The sequence below is a fragment of the Lipophrys pholis genome, assembly GCF_963383615.2.
Source record: "Lipophrys pholis genome assembly, chromosome: 16".
Taxonomy (NCBI): Eukaryota; Metazoa; Chordata; class Actinopteri; order Blenniiformes; family Blenniidae; genus Lipophrys; species Lipophrys pholis.
In genome coordinates this window covers 25,685,005-25,708,319 of record NC_137634.1, presented here as the reverse complement: position 1 = coordinate 25,708,319, position 23,315 = coordinate 25,685,005, and the positions used below count along the sequence as shown (strand labels likewise).

Below are 23,315 nucleotides of genomic sequence, written 5' to 3'. Positions count from 1 at the left end.
CCCACACTTTGAAAACCAATGCTATCAGTAACGTTGGTTCCTCCGAGCTCCAAGCGGCCTATTTTTCAACTCCATCCGCTATGCTACATTATTATTTCAGCTTGAGTCAATGGCCATAAGGTCTGAGGTTTTAATTGGGCCAAACAGGCAGCGAGAGCGATAAGAAATGCAGCTCGTATTCATAAATGTGTAATGCATGGAGAAGGGAAGGTAGTTCTGTGTACACAGAGAGAAAGAAATGAGAGAATTTGCCTTTCCTTGATTGATACACCCACACTTACACGTTCACTAATTGTGTTTGAGGTCGTGTTGATTGCATTGTGTTGCTCTGATCTTTCCGCATCATTAAAACATCTGAATTTCCAAAAAAGGGATTAAACAGACGCGGATTTGCTATAAATAAGTCATTGATCCATCCCTTCTGTTTCCGTCCCCGTCCAACATGTGAATGCAAACAGCCAATTAAAAGCACAACAGTTCAAACTCATATATGTTTTGATTTATTCCCTTCACGTGAGTAGCGTTCCTTCTATTTTAAACATATCTAACGCCAGTCTTAAAGGCTCGGTGAGGGCACAGAGATGGAGTGTGTGACTGTCGTTCCCTGTAGTGTGACGCTCAGCATCGTTTATTAATCAGATACACATCATGTAAAGAGGCGGCACGGAATTCTCACGGTACCGATTCAGACCCCGTTTCCACGACAACGCTTCAAGTGAAAGCGCAGCGTTTGAGAAAAGTTTCACGTTTACACCGCAACCTTTTGAAAACAATGAAGTTGTAGTATATATGTGTAATGTATGTAGCATGTTGGCCCACTAGTTGGCACTGTTGTAATGAAACCACACACACATACAGCAAAGTTAAAAAAGCTACGAGAGTTACTGTCGCTCATCTCAACAAAGCTTAACTCAATAGAACTTAAGTTACCACAACTCGTTGCAACTCAAGTCAACTTAAAAACATGGATCACTTTAACTCATACAAACTGAGTTTAACTGTTATTGGTACCAGTTATATCCAACTCATCTAAAGTCAACTTAGCTCAGTTTAATCTAAATTAACTCATTGTGTCTCATCGCAACTTAACTTAAAAACTTCCCTCAGTTCAACTGAATTCAAACTACTGATTCAACTTAACTAAGTTTAATGTAACTTATCACAACCCAGTGTGACTGAGCTCAACTTTACTCAAGTTGTTATCTCTTATCTTGACTCATCTCATCATTGAATTGTTGTTTTGATTGATTTTCTGATCTGAAACACTTTTAAAATGTCTTCTGTAACATTCTTCTTCTTGATCTCTGACAGGAAACTCTGTTTAAGCTTCAGACCGATCAAGAACAAAAGCATTACAATATTGCCCCGAAATATATTCATATTCAAAAGCTTCTCTGTAATGATCTTAATGCAAATTTAAAATTGATATAAATAATTTCCTGGATGCATAAACTCTCTCTGAATTATCCAGTTATTTATGTGACGCTGACAGCTTGTAAAAATAGGACCGTGAGGTGGCAGGAAGTGGCGTTTCTCCAACCGACGGAAGACAAAGCAAAGGAATAATGAGGAGGTTAATGATAGAAATAAACAGAAAAGGTAGTGAAGCAGTGAAATGTGCAACTTTTGTTCAATTGTCTGAATTGTCAGAGCTGCTGCCTTGTTTCTGTGTCTTTGTTCTGACAAGGCCTCGGAAAACCGACCACCAGCGCCACCGCACAACATGAGAGCAAAATGTTCATGAAAACCTGCCATCAGAGTTTCATCGCCACCGACGAGCTCGTATTTCTCTGAAATATGAGCTTCATGTTTCCAAGTTAATGTGATAACTTCCTGAAGCTTTGAACAATCCAATAAGTTACCTGGAAGCAGATTTTGTAAATGATTTGTCATGGTGATCAGCATTACCTCCTCAGCCTGGATTACAGCGTCTCGGGGTAAAAGATATCAGACTGATCATAGCGAGCAGTGGTCGCTGTCGTTTTTCTGTACGTTACGATCCAAAGTCTTGATTAGACATGATAGTTTATCAATTCTTCTCAGACACGGACTCCATGCTGCCTTCTGCCCATGTTTTCACGAAAAAACCCTGACAAAACCGCACTGGATGAAAAAAACCAACAAAAAACAAAAACCTCTCCAACTTCCTGCTGCGACTCTAGAATTACCACGAGGAGGGGGATTCCTCTGTGACAGCTCTGAAGCCCCGACTAGAGGCATGACAGGGCCCGTTTACACAACCACAGCTCAGTCCCTGTCCACATGAGCCCAAAACATTATTCATGAAAGAAATCCTCCTAATGGAGAAATCCAACATCTGGTTTTCTAAAAGCGACGAGCATCAATAGCTTCTGCAGCTCCACCTGGAGCAGGTAGTCCACCATGTGGTTGTCGTTTAACTTACTCCACCAGAATCCCTATCTGAAATCTCCTTCCCATAACTTCTGCACAGAGGATAAACCAACACACCAAAACAAGATCACCACTCATTTCCAAGCTGCAGTTCCATCCATCCATCCATCTTCTCCCACTTATCCGTTTCTGGGTCGCGGTTGTGTCAGTCTGAGCACCGTCACCCAGATCACATTGCACCCATTAAGAACCTTTCCTGCGGGTGGAGAGCCCACAGGAAGACCTGCAGTTTCCCAAATCAATCAAATCAAAATCAATATGTTTACAAACAAACCAGAATTTGTAGCCATCAAACTGTTTATGTTTCTTGACTGACGTCGTCTTCAGAAACCTGCTGCAAGGGTTTCTGGGAAATCGAAGATGGCGTCGCCACAGCTCAAGTGAATATATCAACATTTGACCGATTCAGCCTTAAAAAAAAACAACAGACTTCTCAAAGAAAGAGTCTTCAAGCCACAAGAATAGTCTGAAACGTTGTGAAACTGATAGTCGATCGTTTTTCCAGTGGGAATCAAGATCTCGCGAGATCCAGTGTACAAACAGGATCTTGTGACACGATGCTTCAGGAAACCTCGGGCGTTTCCGTGATGCCAAGAGGTGAACAAACCCGGGGATGTTCTGTGGAATTTAAATGCTGGAAATAGTGTTTGTATGAGTGTAATGATGAGTTGCCTTCAAAAATGCATTGACAACTAAAATAGTTCTCCTAAATATTTTCGTTCTTCCCCTGTGGATTCTGGTGGAGGAGCTTTAAGTGACGTCACGGAGAAGGTCACAGGGCTCTAGGTCCAGAGGATGACATCATCATTTTCACGTCACACGTCAAAATGCTGCGCTGTGTGGACGATCGGACAAAAATGATGGTTACCTGAAACAGCGCCGCCATGTGGGCGGGGCGCAGAGTCACTGAAACTCTCTGGAAATGGCTCCCAAGGTGGAACTTCTGAAAACACTCGGGCTTAGACCCGTTGTTAATGTTTAGAGCCCATCGTTCTCTGCTCTGTGTGTGTGTGCTTTCATTACAAAAACAAACAGCGCCCACTAGTGGCCCGACATGCTAACTACGTCGTTTTCAATGTTTCTGCCGTTACCATGTAAATAATAATGACATAATTTTTCCAAACGTGGCAGTGTAAACGGGAAAATGTATGAAACAAAAACCCCAAAACGATGGGTTTTCACCTGAAAGGTTGTCGTGTAGACAGGACCAAACATTCCTAAGCCAACTGAAAGAGTGTTTTCTTAATTGGGATTCATTCAGTCGACAGCCTCATTTGATAAGTGACATAACAAGCAGCTGAACATGCGTCACTGACGTTTACGTGCAGACTTCAACCAATCAGCTTCTATTCGTCGGGACGATCACGAGGGAAAATCCAATCGGTAGATTCCTGCAATTCAACTTAATTTCTATGTCATTAAAGGGAATGCATCGGACCGGAAAAGCAGCATTGTCTTTAGTTGTACTTTCTTTCTTTTGTTTATAAAATGCGGCCAATTTGTGGGAAGTGAAGCCTCCCACCTTGGTGCAACATTGACTGGGCTCTGGGGCGAAATCCTAATTGAAAGACATCATCCCTAAGCTCTCCTTGCTGTTTTGGCATCTGGTAAGTGTTGCACTACACCAGACACTCTACAATTAAATGTGTGCTACTCTGGGAGCGCTCATTATGCTTACCTGAATTCAGCTTGGAACAAAAAGCAGCCGTCGCTGCACACCGTGATCATTTCACTTAATTACTGTGTTCTGTAGGAGCCTGCAAAACAGTTATTAGACGCTCCACTTAATGGAAAATACTAAAGGGTTGTGTTTCAGGTCTCACAGCGAACAAAATGGATTTATTTTGGACGATGACTAATGCATTTTAACACTATGACATTAACCAAACCGGCAGAAAACAATTTGTTGGGGAATGTGCAGAAGCGACCAGTCGGGAATTAAAAAATCTTGTTATAAGTGTAGTTTAATTAAAAATATTATAAATTCTGAAATATTGAATAGATGTTGGATCTAGAAAAAAAATTACTGTGTTGGGTAAGAACTCCTAGACTTGGTACTTTTATTTTGACAGTCACCGTAATAACAATCCAACTTGGTGGTCCACTAGAATGTCTGTGTTCTCCAGTTGTTTTTTCTTCCTAATGTATATTTGTTAACGTGGGTATTGTGGTCAGGGATTGTGATGCGATCAAGGTTTGTCATGTATTCATGATTTGTAGCAGTCTTTTATTTTATTCCTGTGGATAATATCATTCTGGAAACTTGTGATGCCAACAGCTCACTGCGCTTTTGGTGGACTCCAGGAAGAGTAGCTGCTGCGCAAACTGCAGCAAACGGAGATCTGAATAAATATAAATGAAATGTTTGCATGTGTGTGTGGTTTCAATGCAAAAACGGCAACAGCACCCACTAGTGGCTCAACATGCAAACACATAAACTACATAAACTACATAAACTACATACTTTTTTTGCGTTTCTGTCGTTTCTGTGTAAATGGAGAAACACGTTGCCGTATAAATGTGAAACTTTTCTGAAATGAAAACACAAACACAACGTTTTCGCTTGAAACGTCGTGTAAATGGCGTCTTAGTGATTCTTATCTTAACTAAAGAACATGAAAGTTGCTAAATGTTTAAAACCTAAACGTTCTTTTTCACCATCACCATCATTTCCATCTGCTTTTGAATAATGTAAAGAACACCAGTTTCCTTGCTGCTTATATTTACACACGGGTATAGAGTACGTTTGAAGTGCGTGACTCTGGGCTCTGGCGTCTTCGCCACACAAAGCATCATCTTTCATTAATGGACGGTGGCGCAGAGCAGCTGATCGAGGAGGAATGTGGCCGAGCCCCTCTGCTCGGCTGTAGTGTTACCAGTTCAGCTCTGTTAGCTCCAACTAATGGGACTGTCCAGTCAAACAGGGCCGCAGTGGTTTGGAGAACACTGACCTAAACTGTGCAGTAAGCCCCAGGCTTGATTTAACCTTTCCCATTTCTTCCACACTGTAAATTCTCAAGTAATTCCACATTTTCTCTTCTCTCTCCTCCCCTCAGCTGCACCACGTCGACTGTAGTCGGCCCACAAACTGTGATCTTCCAGCTGTAAAAAAAAAAAAAAGCATTCTGCAGCCGCGTTGCTTGTCTTTCCTTTGCTTTGCTCCCTCCTTGTTCACAAGTCAGAGAGTTATTGCAGGGGTCCGCTGGAGAGACTCCCCTCTGCTGCTCTGTAACACCAAACGCATCAGGTTTGTATTTCGGAGACAGAAACCGCCGGCCGCCTCTTTCCGTATCTGCACTTTCACAAAGTGCTGATCTCTCCTACGAGCTGTCAGCGGGTTGTTCGCCACCAGCTGAAAACCGATTTGCATTTGCAGCTGAACAAGAAATCCAGTGAAAGAAGCTGGAAGACGTGAAACTTCACAGCAATGCTTCTCCTTGCTCTGCTCGGTTTGGGTTTGAATGATTCATTGCAGGGCTTCTCAAAGTGTTTGCCCTCCTAACTGATGTCCGTCCATCCATCTTCACCATTGACCTATCCTATTTCTAGGATGCGGAGGTGCAGTCACATTACGGTGGGCTGTGGGATTCAAACCTGCAAACTTCTGATCTGAAGTCTGCTCTTTTCAGTCACCATTGCCGAACAGCCCAGTCCATCACGGGGGTGAACACAGAGACACGATCTCACATGTAAACAATAACATCAACAGGCAGTTAAGATGCTGGTTGTTGTGCAGGTTGATTGATTGGTACGGTATGTTGGACAGTATGAACAACGATAGAGCGGTAAGAGTTTAGGATATAAAAACATTGAACTCTTGGATGGCATGAAGATAAATAGGTATGTTGGATGGACAATATATCGGTTGTGTGGGATAACTGTCCATCCTGATGGAATCACTACCGTACCGTGGTTTGATAGTTTGTGTGTCTCTCTGTCCCCTGGAGCTGTCGGCTGGACTATCATACTCCTGTAGGTGGTGAACTAATAACCCGCTCTTGTGGAAACCGAAACTACCGTTGCAACTGTGCCCAACTGGCGGGTCAGAGGACGAGGTCTAGTGGAAGACTTGCGGCTCCACGGTGGGGCAGTGGTTATTGCTTCTGCATCATTACAAGAAGGCTGTGGGTTCAAATCCAGGCTCCATGTGCTCTGGTGTCTTCTCACGGTCTACAAACATGAGTGTGAAATGTCCCGTTGGTGTCGCTCTGTTTCTGTCCTGTGAGGGACTGTGGCTGCAACGTAGCTTACCGTCACTGGTGGGACCGGTGTGAATGAATAATGGTCTCTGTACGCGCTTTGAGTCAGCGCGAAAAAAAGCGCTATATAAATCCAAGCCATTATCATTATTATTATTTAACATGTCCAGGTACCAGGTGGAACCGGTAATCAGTCCTTTAGCTGGGATTGTCTCCTGATACGTAAGAAGACAGTTTGCCCCTAAATAATTAGGTCTGTATGACAGCAAGTAGAACGATGAACAGGTTCAGTTTGACGTTTCATATAGACTGAGGTGTATGCAGCCAGATAGACATGTTGGATTGGAGAGTGGTACATAGAAAGACATATCGACAGATAGAAGGACAGATGGTTAGTTAAGAGAGTAAAGGAGAGGTGCTTTATTGACCCTGAGGACTGTGTCTCATTTTGAAGCAGGTATAAAAGGTGGATATAAGACCATCACTCTAAGACCTGTCAGGCTTCATCAATTTAGAAAGTTTCTTCTGAATTGCCTTCAATTAGTCTGTCAACCGTGACTGACTCGGCTTCATCGTCACACTTCACTTCAAATTTGACTACATCTCACCTTTTCCTTCTACACTCTCAGAACCGGCGTCTCAGTGGAGAAAAGTCCGATTGAATCCTAAAAAAAGGTTTTCCCATGAGGAGTTTATGTCCGCGGCCTCCTGTTCTGCTGTCAACGATGAGATTCAATCAGAGCAAATCAAAAATGGCTTTATCAGTGTGGAAACGCTTATCAGCTCCACGTTCAATCCAGAAAAAATGAACAATAGGAATCTGGGATGGTGCAGGTGGAAAAGCCTCCAGCCGGCCAATCAGATGTGAACTCGGTATTTCTCAGGAAGTCCAGGAAAGCTCTTCCTGGTTCTGTCTTTAGGAAACCTGAGGAACTACTGATGTTTTCAGAGTTACAGTTGAGTGTCCAGGCCTGTGTTTCTCCTGCCCCAAATCTCAAACTTGAAGCGGTAGCCTATTAAACAGCGTGATGGACAGTTTGAAGAGGTCCAGCGCTCCGAACAAGGAGAAGCTAATTATAGTTCTATCAACATCTGCTGGGCACAATGAACAGTGACAGTTGTGCCTTTGTGCTCTCCTTAGCTATGGCTGCTGTGTTGTCCACCAGTTAACCTTTCCTCTGTTTCGTGCTGCCGGAGCTCTCAAGGCTGTTTGGGCTCGGCGTGAATAATCTGCTGATTATGATTGATTGTTACATGGAGGAGCAGTAATGAACGGCGCGGCGGCCCTGAAAGCTGCCGTCCGGTTCAACCCTGCAGCGGGTGCTGGTTCCAGGAGGCTCATCAGCAGAGAGCCAGGCCGACCGCCAACAACTAAACTCACTTTCTGGGAGGTTTTAATCAGCACCACGTACTGTAGTCACTAAATACCAGTGGCGGGCCGTGCATTTCAGACTCAGGCCTTCACTAGTGCTGGTCTGAGTCAATCAAAGTTACTGAAGGGTGGAAAAAAAGCCTTTGCATCACAGATAGATTCTCGTGTAGCCAGAATAAATACCTTTACGAATGAAAAAAATCTGAGTTCACGTCTCTCCTTCTGCTGCAGCTGCATAAAAAAGTGGCGATTGTCAGCTTTTCGTCGTGTTGAACATAATATAATGGGAAATTACTAGTGCTGTCAATCGATTAAAAATTAACAAATTAATTGCACAATCTTCTGTAATTACCTGCAATTAATTGCATTGTTTTTCTACTGAAGACTGAAACTTGTAATGGATATTTATTCAGTGAAAACAATGGAATTGATGTTGACTCAACACACACTATATTAGACTATATTTAAATTCAAAGACTAACTTTATAACGTCTTTTTAGCTTTGCGTGAAACTGTTTCTCACCAAGATGAGCAAAATAATAAAAGCATAAATTAACATAACATAAGTGTGGGTTTTGTTAGAGTGCAGGTCCACCACTTTGAGAAACAAAGTTGTGAACTTATTATATGAATTAAGTAGCAATCATATACTGTAATACACACACATGAGACAGAGAGAGAGAAAGTAGCCCGCATTGAGAGAGAGAGCGAGAGAGAGAGAGAGAGAGAGAGAGAGAGAGAGAGAGAGAGACAGAGAGAGAGAGAGAGAGAGAGAGAGAAAGAGACTGCACTCAAACGCGAGTAACTGTTAAAGTGAAACTTTCTGCCTTAATATTATTCCACTCGGTGTTGTGCTGCTCTGGAGTCATGGTGCTTGCGCCCAGAGACGCTGCACATGCTGCTGCTCCGGTATGGGAGTAAAAACAAAAAACAACACCAAAAAAACCCCAGAAGTAAACAAAACTACGGAAATTACGCAAATATTTTATTTTTTTTAACGAATCAAACATTTCGAATCAATTAATTAAATTAATGCGTTATTTTTGACAGCACTACAAATACCATAATCCTGAATCCTGCCATGGAAGTTGTAGTGAGCGCAGGTAAATTGCACCGGACCTCCTTGCCCTTGGAGTGCTGCGGTGCGTTCAATGACCTCTTGGAAAAGTCCCACTTGAAAATTGTTTTGACAATAAATCTGCAACCAAATGTCTTTATCGTCTCCTTCAGCCATTGTAGGTTGACAAAACCGCTAATAAATCAAAGACAACTGTATTGTGTTCATGCAGCTGCTACAGATGCAGTAAGCTAGCACTGGAGAGTGAACTCTCTGACCATCCAATCAGAGGGCTGGAATATGCTGACGTCATGCTAGGCCCGCTAGAAACCCCTGAGTCATCAATATCTAAATCTGATTGGTTGAAGCAGCAGCGACTGACACTTGTTTACACTGCAGACGCCTGCAGGACTGAATGTGGCAGATTTCTTTACCCGGCAACAGGTGATGGCTAAAATGTGATTGGTTAAAAGCTTTAATATGGAAGTACACATCTGGGCCCAGTTGTTCAAAACTGGGTTACTTTAACCACTGGTTAAGCCCTAACCGCCGGTTAAATCCTTAACCCGCCGTTAGCTAACCAACCATTAAATATGCGTTGTTTAAAACATGGTTAGTCATCCCGTTTGTTGACGTTGCCGTCAAAGTTAACGGTGAGGTTAACAGCAGTGGTTAGCGTCCCTGACGCTGCTCCGCCCAAGGCTCCGCCCAAGGCTCCGCCCACTTTCAAGTCTCCGTGCTTCCGTGTTTTGTCTTAAACATTGTGGTGGAGGCAGCGCAGTGTTTTTAATCTGGTCTATATAAAACGACCATAAAACATGACAAACTACGCTGCTGCCAGGATTAAAGTGGAAGATGAAAACTGAGCTGGATGATCGGAGGCTTCATGTTGCCTCTTCTTTTTTTTTTAATTTTGACCCGAGAGGACGATCTAGAAAGTGGACTGTACGTGGCCCCGGAGTGGCCATAGAGAAAAATAATAATAAAGCGTGGGAACGAGATAACAAGTCGTTACCTCAAATTAATAAAGCGCGTGAACGAGATCATTTAATCTCTGGCCACAAGATTCTTTACTTGTGGCCACGAAGGGAGAGGTCTGTATGAGGCTGTGTTGCTCCGCTATGAGACGCTCCACAGTACTTCTTTATAATAAAGCAATACTTTTGGTTCATCAGTAACTAATAAACAAACTACATGCTACTGTAAATCATAGCTTGGATTTCTTTAACCATAAAATGAGCCTTTTAATGGCTTCATGTGGAAGAGAACTTTTATTGTCCATCAGCGTGTTTACATAGGGTTGCTATTGGAAACAGCTGTAGAGCAGCGTTCTATCATTCTACACCTCCATTCTTCCATGTTGAAGCTTTTGATTCAGACACGTTCAGAAATAAAGTGAAAGGAGCAGAAATTCACTCTGAAATGCCCAAATGTTGAAAAATAAGCCCCAAACTCATTTATTTATGGTAAAGAGGGAATACGTGATCCGGAGCGGCTGAGAATTAGATCCTTTCTTTTTGGACCAAAGTGAGTTTAACACGTCTGTATTTCACATGCTTTAGTTAGAAAACACCAATATCTAATGTGTCCGCATTATTTGATCTCAAAGCTCCATAACAGTAAATATGACTGGATGGAAGCGACATTGGTGAAAAAATATAATACTGGGGAAGGCGATAGAGATAACTGGGTGTCTCGAGTTATTCATTTGAGGTTATGAATTCAACAAAGGAAGGATAGGGTGAACTGTGGACTTAACTTTGATATAAGTCAATAGAAAAAATTTAAAAATTAATAAATATATATATATATATATATATATATATGTGTATAATTATTTATATAAAAATTTTCCCGATGGCCACTCCGGAGCTCCATAGAGGCGTAACTCTTCATTAGAGTATTGACTTATATCAAAGTTCAGTCCACGGTCCACCCTGTCCTTCCTTGGTTGAACTGGTATCATGAACGCGGCGCTGCCAGTGAACGCCATGGTGAGAGTTCACCATTGTTAAAAAGTTAGCGGAGGTCCGGGGGTGCCTTAACTTTAGCGTCAAGGTAACACCTGGTTAAAGTTAACCGAGTTTTGAACAACAAGATAACAGTGCTGTTAAAGTTAACGGTGGGTTAAATGTATTTAACGGCTGGTTAAACGATGACCCAGTTTAACACAAAGATTAACAGTGAATCTTCTGCTTGAAAAGCTTCATGTTATCTTACTAGAAGCATTAGCATGACTTCCTGACTTTAACCTTTTGAAGAAATATTCTCTGTGCACAAAAATCCTTTGACCGGATCAAACCTCTTGTTGTCTTCTTGTTTTGTTTTTTTGTTTTGTTTTCCCTTGTCCTGTTCGGCAGCTTGACCAAACAATATGATGTGATCTAGAACCTTCTGGAGTCAGAACAGTTTTTACTCTTGAACAGGAAGAGACCTGGAGTCTCCTCCTGTTGCTGCTTTATTAGGAGTTGGCATGGCTGCTGTACACGACCGGGGGGGAACGCTCAGAGAGAGAGAGAGAAGAGAGAAGATTGGGGGGGGGGGGGGGGGGGGGGGGGGGGGGGGATATACAATACCCTTGTTCGTGCTGCAGATATTATTTGCAGTTATCACACTGATCCAATACTTTCTAACTGTTATTAGATTAACCAGCCTGAGCAGCTCTATCTAGACAGTAACATGAAGCAGGAACATGAATTAACAAAGAGGCAACAACAAAAGAGGAACGGCGGCCGGCAGCCCACCAGACCACCAGACCCGGGGAGGCCCCAGCGGCCACCCCAGAGAGCCACGCCCCCGCCCAGAAAGCACAAGATAGAGAATGCAGAGAGGAATCCCCCCCAGGCCAGAAGAGCCCACAAGCGAAGGATAAAGGGCACCAGGCCCCGACCCAAGCCACCAAGCCGAGACCAGCCGGAGTAGGGACCCCGGGCCGAGCGGGCTGGGAGACCCCCCAATCCCAGCGGCGGAGCCCGCCACACCCCCGGGAGCCAGGCCCCCCTACGGCCCCCCCAACCCGGCAGGGCAGAGATGGCCCCAGCAGCCGCGCCCCAGACCAGCCCCTCCCTGAGCCCAGGAAGAACCTAGTCCGAGGACAGCCTACCACCCACCCCCACAGGCCTCGAATCCCACCACCCACGTACCCGACCCATGATACCCCCCCTGATATTGATAGACACACCCAATACCACCCCACCAACACACAGATGCAGACGCAGACGCAGACGCAGACGCATAGGCACACGCCCACACGAGCTCACACACTCACACACTCACACACTTGGTCGGAGGGTGATGCCGCCAGCCGGGCCCCCACCAGGCCACTGCGAGATCCCATCCTCCACTAATCCAACCGCGAATTGGGAGGGAGAACCGCACCCCAGCCCCCCCAGGAGCGCAATGCCTGAGCCAGCGTGCCCCCCGCATTCCAGCCGCACTCACCCCGGGTCGGGGCGAGACCTCAGCGGGAGGTGCTGGGGGAAGCCCCCCCCCCACCCTGTGGAACGTTGGATGCATGTAGGGGTGTGTCTTTGTGTTTTGAAGAAGTGGATGCAATGTGTGTGTCTAGGGTGCGGTTTAAAAGTGGGGGGTAGCGGGGGCCCGGGCGTTCTACCGCTGCCCCCATAATCCTTAACAACATCAGCTCTTTGTGTTGTTTACACAGTATCACTGTGAGTCCTGTGCTCACAGACTGAAACTAATAAGGCGTTCAAATTATCGAGAAACACGCAGCCGCGATGCTAACTAGTAACGTGGAGTGCAGAGGTGACAAGCTGCGACGAGAGAAAACAGCCCCAGCAGCTCCTGCCATCTTACCTCAGAAGGTAAATTTAACAAGGCGAAGTCACACGGGCAGAAATCTAATTCTGCAGCACAGCTAAACACATCTGGCTGGAAGACGCATGCAAATCCCAAATGTCAAGGGGACCAAAGACATTAAATGAACCTTATGTTCCAGCAGATGCGCGGCATGCAGTATATTTAATGGAGCTTTAGATGCAGAACAGTTGTAATTATGCAAATATATGACAGATAAGTAAGAGTTATTCTGGGGTAAAACAGAAAAAAATATCAAGCTGCATAAATGGCTGCCGTGCGTGGAGATACAGTTTTGCATACGTTGTGATGTTGTTTACGTGCCGTGTGACCTCCAGCACACATCAGTGGATGTGCAGCAGGCCGACGTGTTGCGGCTCACCGAGTCTCTGGACTGTGAGAATGACCTGGTGAAAATGAAGAGTTCGACTTCTACAAAGTTTCAGTGCGACAAGCAGAGGATGTCCTCAGCACCTTTAACTGTGAACTACAGTATTATTCTCTTAGTTTTTACGATCTGTGTATGTCCCTCGATAATTGTCTCCACTCACAAGCGGTTGAAAAGACAAGTTGAAAAGTTAACAAGATTGATTGAGAATCACAATCAGTGTTTCTCTAATTACTGTGACCTGTTTACACGACAACGATTTCAAGTGAAAATGCAAAACTGTTGTTGCATTTTTTTGGGGTTCATTCACACTAATAGTGCTGCACATGCTCAGTAGCGACAATCAGAACAGAGTTTCCTCCGTGGTGTCATGCCTCCCAGTCCATAGTCTCCATGGTGTTTCTGCCATTACAGTGAATAGACATCGTTTTCAGAATGTTGCTTTGTACTCCGGGTGAAACTTTGTGTTTTCACTTGACACATATTGACACGGGGATGTAAAGTGTTGTGTCAAAGGGAGACCTTGATTGGGATTGGCCGAACCCCCGATGACACTATATGGGGTTTGATTTCTGATTGGCTGGTTGGAGCAACACACTTTTTAAAAACTGAAACAAGCCAGGGAGAGAGAGGACAGACTGTCTTCACTTCTGGGGCGTCAGTCCAGGTATTTGGACGATTAGTACGGTTGGAAAACCAGTAGAAAGGGACTTTTGCTAAAGTTGACTCTTTAAGTGGGTCAACTTTATCTTAGCTCGCAAAAGTTCTGATGTACTTGTACATTGTTAGTCAAATTTTTTGTAACTTTTTTACATGTTGTGTAATGTTGATTGAAGATGTCATCCTGAAACATCTTGATCTCCACAAACTAAAAACAGGGTTAGGGTTAGTTTTACCTCCGACTTCAGTAAATGAAGATGTATGCTTTATGAAAAAACCTCCATTCTGCAGAAATCTTTCTTTTTAGCTTGCGCTGACATTTTTCTTCACAATTCACGACAACTAGTAAAGTAAAGTTAAAACTGTGTTTATGCATCGACCTGTGTTGGCCATGGCTGCAAGTACTGTATATGTAAATACACAAAGCAGAAGAGAGAAATTCTGTGTCCATCTGTGCAACAAGTAAACTGATTTGAGATTTATTTTCCCATTTCTGATTAACTTTCAAGAGGAAGATGCTCTATAATCTGGGTGTTCGTGGAGAAAGATGCTCTATAATCTGGATGTTCGTGGACGAAGAGATGCTCTATCATCTGGATGTTAGTGGAGGGAGACGCTCTATAATATGGATGTTAGAGGAGGAAGGTGCTCTGTAATCTGGATATTAGAGGTGGACGATGCTCTATAATCTGAATGTTAGACGAGGAAGATGCTGTATAAACTGAATGTTAGAAGAGGAAGATGCTGTATAATCTGGATGTGAGATGTGGAAGATGCTCTATAATCTGGATGTTAGAAGAGGAAGATGCTCTATACTCTGGATGTTAGATATGGAATATGCTCTATAATCTGGATGTTAGATGTGGAAGATGCTCTATAATCTGGATGTTGGTGGAGGGAGACGCTCTATAATCTGCATGTTAGTGGAGGAAGATGCTCTATAATCTGCATGTTAGAGGGAAGAACAAGCTCTATAATCTGGATGTTAGAGGGAAGAAGAAGCTCTATAAACTGGGACCGGTCTTGTCGCTCACCATGGCCAAAGGGATTATGGCCTGGATGTCCCGCTGAACCACCGTCAGCTCCGTGACGACCTTCTCCGAGTCCGGCGGCGGGTTCTGCCCCTTGTAGTCGATGTTCCAGTTGATCCGCCGGGTCACCGAGAGGCTGGTGAAGTTCTCCATCTCGAAGTCCAGCTGCATCACCTCCACGTTGCCCAACACCTCCCTGCAGGACCGGGACATGAAGAGAACATGAAGACAAACGCCTCCACACCAATTCCAGCCACGAAGAAACACAAAGGATGAATGAGAGCCGTACAGGCGACACTTTCAAAGTCAATACCAACTGCTATAAAGACACGACATGCCATTACCAGAGGCAGTGTTTGCGGATCAAATTGTATTGCCCAGTCATTTTTATAAGTAGCTTCAGTTTTAACACTTCCTGAGTGTATAAACTCCAGGTGTGGCGGCTGAGACGTCACTAAAACATATTAAAACCTGATTCATTCTCACGAGATGCAATTTAATCCTCCGGTGCCGTAATCCTTCTTGCTGCCTGGCCACAAAACCTTCATGCTACCGGCTCCTTCTGTGAAGCTAAATCTAAGTTATGATCCATCTGTGCGGCGAGCCAATCTGTCTCTTATCTCGTCATCTGGATTTCTGCGCAGCTGAAAGTTATCTTCCTCCGAGGTCTGTCTCCTGCCTCTCGCTACCCTTGATGGTCACAGTTTCATCTCCAGACCTCGAGACGGACTGATTAAACAGCCTCCAACCGGCAAAATACAGCGGCAGAGATCCAGAGATCCAGAGATCCAGAGATAAACCTGAGTTCTCTGGCACACAATGGAAAAACCGAGGAGTATTGCTGGAAGCCTAATTTACTGAAGGATTTATAAACACTTTCTGCTCAATGTGTCCAAAAAACTAACAATGAACATTTTCTATACTGGGAATCAGAAGCTCCACACAATCTGTTTGGTTCAATTTTGTTGGTAAACAAATTAAAAGAACCACATCTCTCATCTGACTGTGTTATAATCAAATAAGAAACACTTTTTAAAAATGGTTCCAGGGTTTTTTCCGTTCCTGCCTTGTCAGTTATATAGAAATGCAAAGGTTCTCGGGACGTATTAAACGTGGAGGCATCCTGCAGGCAGGTTGTTTGAGGTGGAATAATCCCAGAAATTTCAGACAAAAGACATGAAACTGATACTGAATGTGATTTTATTGTAAATTTGAACTTTTGTGGTCCCGTGATAAACAGCACTGCATCGCATCTCTACGGTGGTAGAGTGGTAGGAGTTTGCATGTCCTCCATGTGCCTGCCTGTCCAGAGTGTGTCTGTTCCAGCCTTCAGGGGCCTAATCTGGATGAAACAGGAACAGAATATGATGACAATCTGCAGAAATCCGACAACATCCAACTCTCGTCGAAACAGCAAAGGAGTCTACGTTCAGAAAACGGCATTGCGTTTTGGGGGTCTGTTTCCACGGCAACGGTGCTTGGAGCCACTGAAAATGCAACTTTTTGAAAATGGCTCTCAAGGTGGAACTTTTTGAAAAATGCTCCAAATCTGTTGTCATGGAAACGGATGAAAAAGCTACTTTTTGAAAAACACTCCATCTCCGAGGAAACGGCAGAAGCAGCACTGCTTCGCATGCCGTAGTAACTAGTAGTAGTGCTCGTCGCTGGTACTAGTACCTGGACAATCAGAACTATTACTATTACTATGATTACTATTGCAACAACATATCATGAGAAGGATAAACGAACCCCCTCACGACGGTCTAATCCCAGCTCACGTTTCCTATTAGTGGGTGAACAATCCAACACTTGGTGAATTCTGCTTCACAATGAGACGAAGAGTCGACATCAAATCAAAACAAATCAAATCAAACTTTATTTATAGAGAATTTATATACAATTGCAGCACAAAGTGCTTTGCATACTTTAAAAAGAGAAATAAAACACACACACACACACACACACACACACACACACACACACACACACACACACACACACACACACACACACACACACACACACACACACACACACACACACACACACACACACACACACACACACACACAAAATAACAAAACAAAATGAATCTCAAATGAAAACACTCATCATTCCCTCTTCAAAATTTATTTTAGGTGATGCGATTGCAGAGGAATTGATGAAGCACGAGAGCAACTTTACACACACACACACACACACACACACACACACACACACACACACACACACACACACACACACACACACACACACACACACACACACACACACACACACACACACACACACACACACACACACCACCACCAACCCCAACCGCCCGTATCAAAATATAAAAACTGATGTAGGGACGGCCGGGTCCTGGTGATCCAGGAGACAAAACACCGTCCTCGGGGGCCGACCACATGGAGAGGAGCCCCAGCCTACAGCTCTTGGGGGGGCCCCACCACAGCAGATCGCCCCGAGCCAGCCGGTCAGGAGCCCACACCACGGTCAGTGAACAACAGTGCAGAGCTCCCACCGCCGTGGCCAGAACGGTCCCCAGGACGACGCCCCCTACAGGCAGACCAGACTCAACTCCCGATGCGGAGCGCTGCCATGAGGGTAAAATAAATAAGAGCTTATAACATGAATCAATAAATGAAAATTAAAGAAATTAGGCTAAAACATTGGCAACGTCAGAACGATAATAAAAATAAAAAGTAAGTAAAATAATCAACTAAGTAAACATAAACAGGAGCTTATAAAATGAATTAATAAATAAAATAAAATAAATTAAGCTAAAACATTGACTACATTAGAAAAAAGAAGAAGAAAAAGTAAGTAAAAAAATCATCTAATTAAAAGCTATATTAAAAAAGAGCCAGTTCTCTCTGTCTCCATGGTGTCACGACTCCCAGTCCACATTCTCCAGGGACATGGTACTTTTATTTTGACAGTCACCGTATTAACAATCCAACGTGGTCGTCTGTCCACTAGAATGTCCGTGTTCTCCAATTGTTGTCCCAATGTTTAGAGCCCATTAGATTTCATTACAAAAACAAACAACAGCACCCACGAGTGGCCCAACGTGAAAACTGCATCGTTTTCAAGGTTTCTGCATGAACTATTTTTTATTTTATTTTATAGCACTGTATTAATCCCCAAGGGGAAATTCATACTGGATTGACGGATTGGCAGCAGCCACACAGAGCAGCGCTCAAGGGGAACCGAGGGTCTTGCTCAGGTACCTCCAGCGCATGTTTTTGGGAATGTGGGAGGAAACCCAGGCACACACAGGGAGAACATTCAAACTCCACACAGAAATGAACGGGCTGGATTTGAACCCACAATTTTGATGTGAGGGGGAAAAACAATGCGCCACCGTGCGGCCAGATGTCTTTTTCAAAAGGTTCGAAACCTTTCCTTAAATGACGACGCAAAAGTTTTTCGTTTTCACTTTGTTGTGTCAACGGGGTCTGAGGGTGCGATCGTGAAAACGTTTCATTCTTCTGAAAAGCTTCGTCGGTCGTAACTTTCCTGCTGATGAAACCTCCTTCATATAATCCATCCATCCCTCCCTCCCTCCATCCGTCCGTCCATAACTTTGACCACCACTCTCTTTTATTTTCAGACCACACTAGTTGAGCGTTTATTCATTCATCGGAGGCGTTTCTTCGATCACTTGAACTAACCTGCGGAGAATCCGGCGCTGCGTTTTCACCCGTAGCTGTTGTGTTGTATTTAACCTGACAGTCAAAAAGATGAAAACTTTACAAATTGATAAATATTCTGACCGTGAGCAGGTGGTGAGCTGGAGTGCTCTCATTTGTATTCAAGGTATGGTTGCATTTAGGAAAGTCCAGAAAGGAAGGGCGAGATATGAAATATTAAAAAGTCAAAGTGGGCTCAAACCACTGAGCAGAGTGCACAGATTTATTAAATATTTAACCAGAATGTTAAGCGTTTAAAATGTTTTACGAGCCTAAACCCAGCAACAGTTTCATGTTCTGAGCTCTGTGAGCTGAACTACTGAAACGTCTCTTTGTGGATGGAAACTAGAGGCCAGGCCATCATCAAGTAGAAGAAATAAGAAGTGTAATGGTTCCACAAAATTCTCGAAGATTTTCTCTGGAAAAGGCTTCAGATCCACTTTTCACGTTTCTGGTTTGCCAAATTGTTACGATGAAGCCAAACTGTGCGGTTTCACTCTGGAGGCAACATTGTTCTCACTGTCCATCGACTGAGCATGTGCAGAACAACGTTACTACGGCCGTGGTGACCAGGACCAGTAGCAGAGTTTCCTTCAACCAGTATGGACACAGAGACAAAGAGTTTTCAAAAAGTTCCACCTTCGGAGCTGTTTTCATTAAAACTGACCCCAAAACGCTACGAAAGTTTTATGTTTTTACTGGAAAACATCGAGTAAATGAATCCTTCGTACTGGGGATGTCCCGATCCGATCGGTAGATATCGGATTGGGGCCGATATTAGTGATTTGTGAGAGACCGGGGATCGGCAAATCCAGCCGATCACCCCGCCGATCTAAAAAAAAAATTAAATAAAAAACCCGGTCCGCAACGTTCCCTAATAACCAGAACAATCAGGGACTAGAAGCTCCGGTGGAGCTGCAGAAGCTAGAATCAGGCGGAGCGGGGCCATAGACCTATAAAACTAGAGTTATAAAAGTGGTTTATGTGTTTATGTGCAGAAGTCTCCTTCTGAATTTCTATGTGGTCTGTCTTCTTCTGCTTTTTTATTGTGTTTGGTGAGTCACAGCGCCCCTAAAGGCCTGGCATGTGTACTACATGCCCTGAAGCCTCGTGTTGAGAAGTGTTCATAGTGAGGTGTGGACGGTTTTTTGGGAGAAGGTCAGGGAGGACAAAGATAATTTTTTTGTCGTGTGGATGTTCCTCAGTTTACAACAACAACTAAGGAGAAAGAGAAGAATTTTGATTCAATAATTTCTAGCTAAACAAAGCTTCTGCCAATAGTGCTTTTAGCTTCAGACATCTTAGTTGCTCCAAAAATAGATATTGAGTATATTTGCAATAGCAATGTAAGTATCGGATCGGGAAAGTATCGGTATCGGCCGATACTCAATTCTGAAAAATCGGACCGGTATCGGGGGCAAAAAGTGTGATCGGGACGTCCCTACTTCGTGCGTTGACATCAGTGGGTTTGTTCATCGGGCTTTGGCTTCAATGTCTTTCAGTTGAACAAAAATCAGAAATGAAGAAAAAAAGCCGTCGAGGGGATGAAGTTCATGGAACAAAAAGTTGATCTGCTGTTCGACCTTTTTACTCCTCAGGGCGATTCCGTCTGCGCGTGAGGCCGTTCCACAAGACGGATGCTCCAAGAAGCTGGCAGCTTTTTAATGGCTTTCCTGTGCTCTTGGATGAAGTTATCATAAACTGGGAATTAATCAGCGGTTGCCTTTGAATGAAAACAGCACGCGGGACCCGTCAATAAACAATCACGGCTCCCTAATCTTGCCGGGCAGCTTTCTCCTCCCGTCTTAAGGCCTCGCCGCAGACCTTGAGCAAGGAGATTGCAAATTTTGTTCTGCCTCACACTTTTGAATAACCGTAATTGCAGTGGCTGCAGATTTGCTTCTGACCAATCGATGGCGTTTGGTAGGCAACCCCATTGTTCTTCATCGCCGTGGCCATGAAATACCTCAGCTTCTTCTGTGCTCGAAAAAAAAAAAAGTGTTTTCTGCGATTTACTATCAGAAACGTGGGAGCGATGCCAGAGAGATAAGAGTCGCCTCCGTGTGAAAATCCTGCTTTTTAAACCGCGAATCATCAGGTTCAACAAGCTGAACATGAAACCGTCTCACCGGTGGCGAAGGGGCAAATTATTTCTCCGTCCGCCTGTGACGAGGCTCCTGCTTGTCCGCCCGCCAAGCCTCGCCGTGAGACGCTCGCCGTCTGTCCTTCACAGAAGCAGAAAGCCGCGCAGGCGTTTGCCGTGAGAGGCTTTTAATGAAAGCTGGATCAAACTCTCCGCCCACAAAAGGTTCCTCTCAGGAACGGCGTGATGAGATCGGGACCTATTTGTCTCAACATCACTCAGTGAAAACAAACACCCCCGTCTGTCTGGGACACACTCAAACTGTCATCAATACGGCCCGCCGGAGTGAGCACAGGTACCGCCACTCGACACGTCGCCGGCGGGGGGGAGGGTGGGGGGGGACCTCGCCAACGCAGTGATCTGGGTTACAGTCCACACTTTCCTTTTTCTCATGGGAGTGAATTGTGAGACTATTAATGAAAATGGAAGGAAAAAAGGAGTCGAAATGACATTTCTACTCTGTTTGATTCAAAGAGCGTCACTCACACTGGAGATTCTGACACGATCCCTCAGATGTGAACCAAGAGAGCGGCTTTGTCGAATACGTGCCTGTCATGCGGCGCACGCCTTATCGGGGCCTTATTGATCCTCCGATTTTAGGTGCCTGTCTCATCACGCACAGAGTCAGATGGAAAGCTTCATGGTTCCCCTGCAGAACCCCCAACCCCCCCCCCCCCCCCCCCCCCCCCCGACACACACACACACACCAGGCACATTCACAGGCCGAAAAAGACTTTAAAGCTACGATTACATGACAATGATTCAAGTGAAAACTCATCCTTGTGTTTTTATTTCAGAGAAGTTTTGTGTTTCCAGAGCATTAATTATCATGTCGGGCCACTAGTGGGTGCTGTTGTTTGTTTTTGCAATGAAACCACACACACACATGCCGCAGAGAACAACGGACTCTAAACATTAACAACGGGAGAACACGGACATTCCAGTGGACAGACCACCAAGATGGATTGTTATTACAGTGACTGTCAAAATAAAACTACCAAGTCCCAAGAGAATATGGACTGGAAGTCATGACACCACGGAGGAAATGTTGTTCTGATTGTCCAGCTACTGAGCATGTGCAGAACTACTAGTTACTATGGCGATGGCACGTATGTGCGGCCGTGGCGATTCAGAAAAGTTGAACTTTACCCCATTGACACGGAGACAGGGGCGGAGCATTTTCAAAAAGTTGAGTTTTCAGTGGTTTTGAGCTCCATTGTTGTGTAAACAAACACAAAAAATGCAACGACATTTTCAAACGTTCACTTTGCCCTACAAACAGGGCCGTGGTGGAGGTTGAGCAGTAAACTGCACTGCATGAAGACAGATTTAAGTTTGGAAGGAGTGTCGATGGCTCGAGAGGCAGGCTGGTTAAAAGTTGTTTGGGAGACAAACAGTATCGGTAGATTGGAGAAAAGAAAGTCTGTAAGGAGGTTTGTCTGTTAGAAGGTAAGGAGGTAGTCCCAGCAGGTTGGACACCAGATAGACAGGTTGGCTATTAGAAGGTGTGTCAGCAGATTGGTCTGTTGGAAGTGGGCTGTGGGTTTGTTGGCATTCAGGACACTGTTTGATGGTGAACACAGGGTTTGGAAGGTGTGTCTATGGGTTGAAGGACACTGTTGATATGAAGGACGGGATGTAGGTAAATAGTCCGAGTGGAAATCGAAACATCTGGAGATGGAAGAAAGACGATATTTTCTAAAGTATGTTGGTCAGTAGAGAGTTTGATAGTTTGGATGCTACATGAAAGGCTCAAAGACCGGTAGGAAGGTAAGTAGTTCAGTAGGTACAATATGTACTGTATAGTGATTGACTGGAAGTTAGATTGTGTGTCAATGGGTTTGTCTGCTGGAAGGTGGGTTGGTAGGTTGGAGACTATAAAGATATCGTAGAGTTTAGAGAGTGGGTGAGTAGATAATGGTAGGCCGAACGCTACCAGTTTAAATGGTAGTTGATAAGTTGGTAGTTACAATGATAGGTTGGTTTATAGATGGAAAAAAGCAGGAGACGTGGGCCGATGTGTCCTTTCCAAACCTTTGTGCAGCATTTTGGTTCATGTACTCTTCTAACTCGGCCTCGCAGCACTTTGATCCAATGAACTCTCCCTGTTAATCACTTGAAACAGAGTTCTGATCAAAGACCCCCCCCCCCCCCCATGAGCTCTGGAAAAGCCCCAAGCTGCAGCTTTTCAAATATATGCTATGTGCTATATGCATGATACATCATTAACGTAATGGAAACGAGGCTCGACTTGCTTCAGATTCACTCACTTCCCTCCTTTTGGTACCAAATCACTCGTTTGAGTTTTCACCACCTACTCTTTCTTGGACTTATTCCCTCACGTTGTCTTATGTTTGTGCGTCATTGCTTTTCTTGTGTGAGCTGGTGAAAAGGCTAAAGCGTAACATGATGAATATCTTCATGAAAGTAGTTTAGTTCATTAGGAAGGGAGATAATGGAGTGTTCAGGGCAAAAGTGACCGGAAATCTTTTAACTCCTCCTCTTGAATTGGGATTTCTCTCGCCTCTGAAACCGGAGGATC

The 23,315-nt window shown here is 44.3% G+C and overlaps 1 protein-coding gene across 1 annotated transcript in view; it reads right to left on the bottom strand.

The window, feature by feature from the left end:
- Positions 1-23,315, bottom strand: part of tmem132e (transmembrane protein 132E) — a gene marked incomplete at its 3' end in the record, with an annotated part of 142,252 nt that overhangs the window by 47,870 nt on the left and 71,067 nt on the right. The window contains exon 4 of the mRNA XM_080483873.1: positions 14,939-15,131. Within this exon, the coding sequence (XP_080339999.1) occupies positions 14,939-15,131 (193 nt within the window). The remainder of the gene's footprint in view (positions 1-14,938; positions 15,132-23,315) is intronic.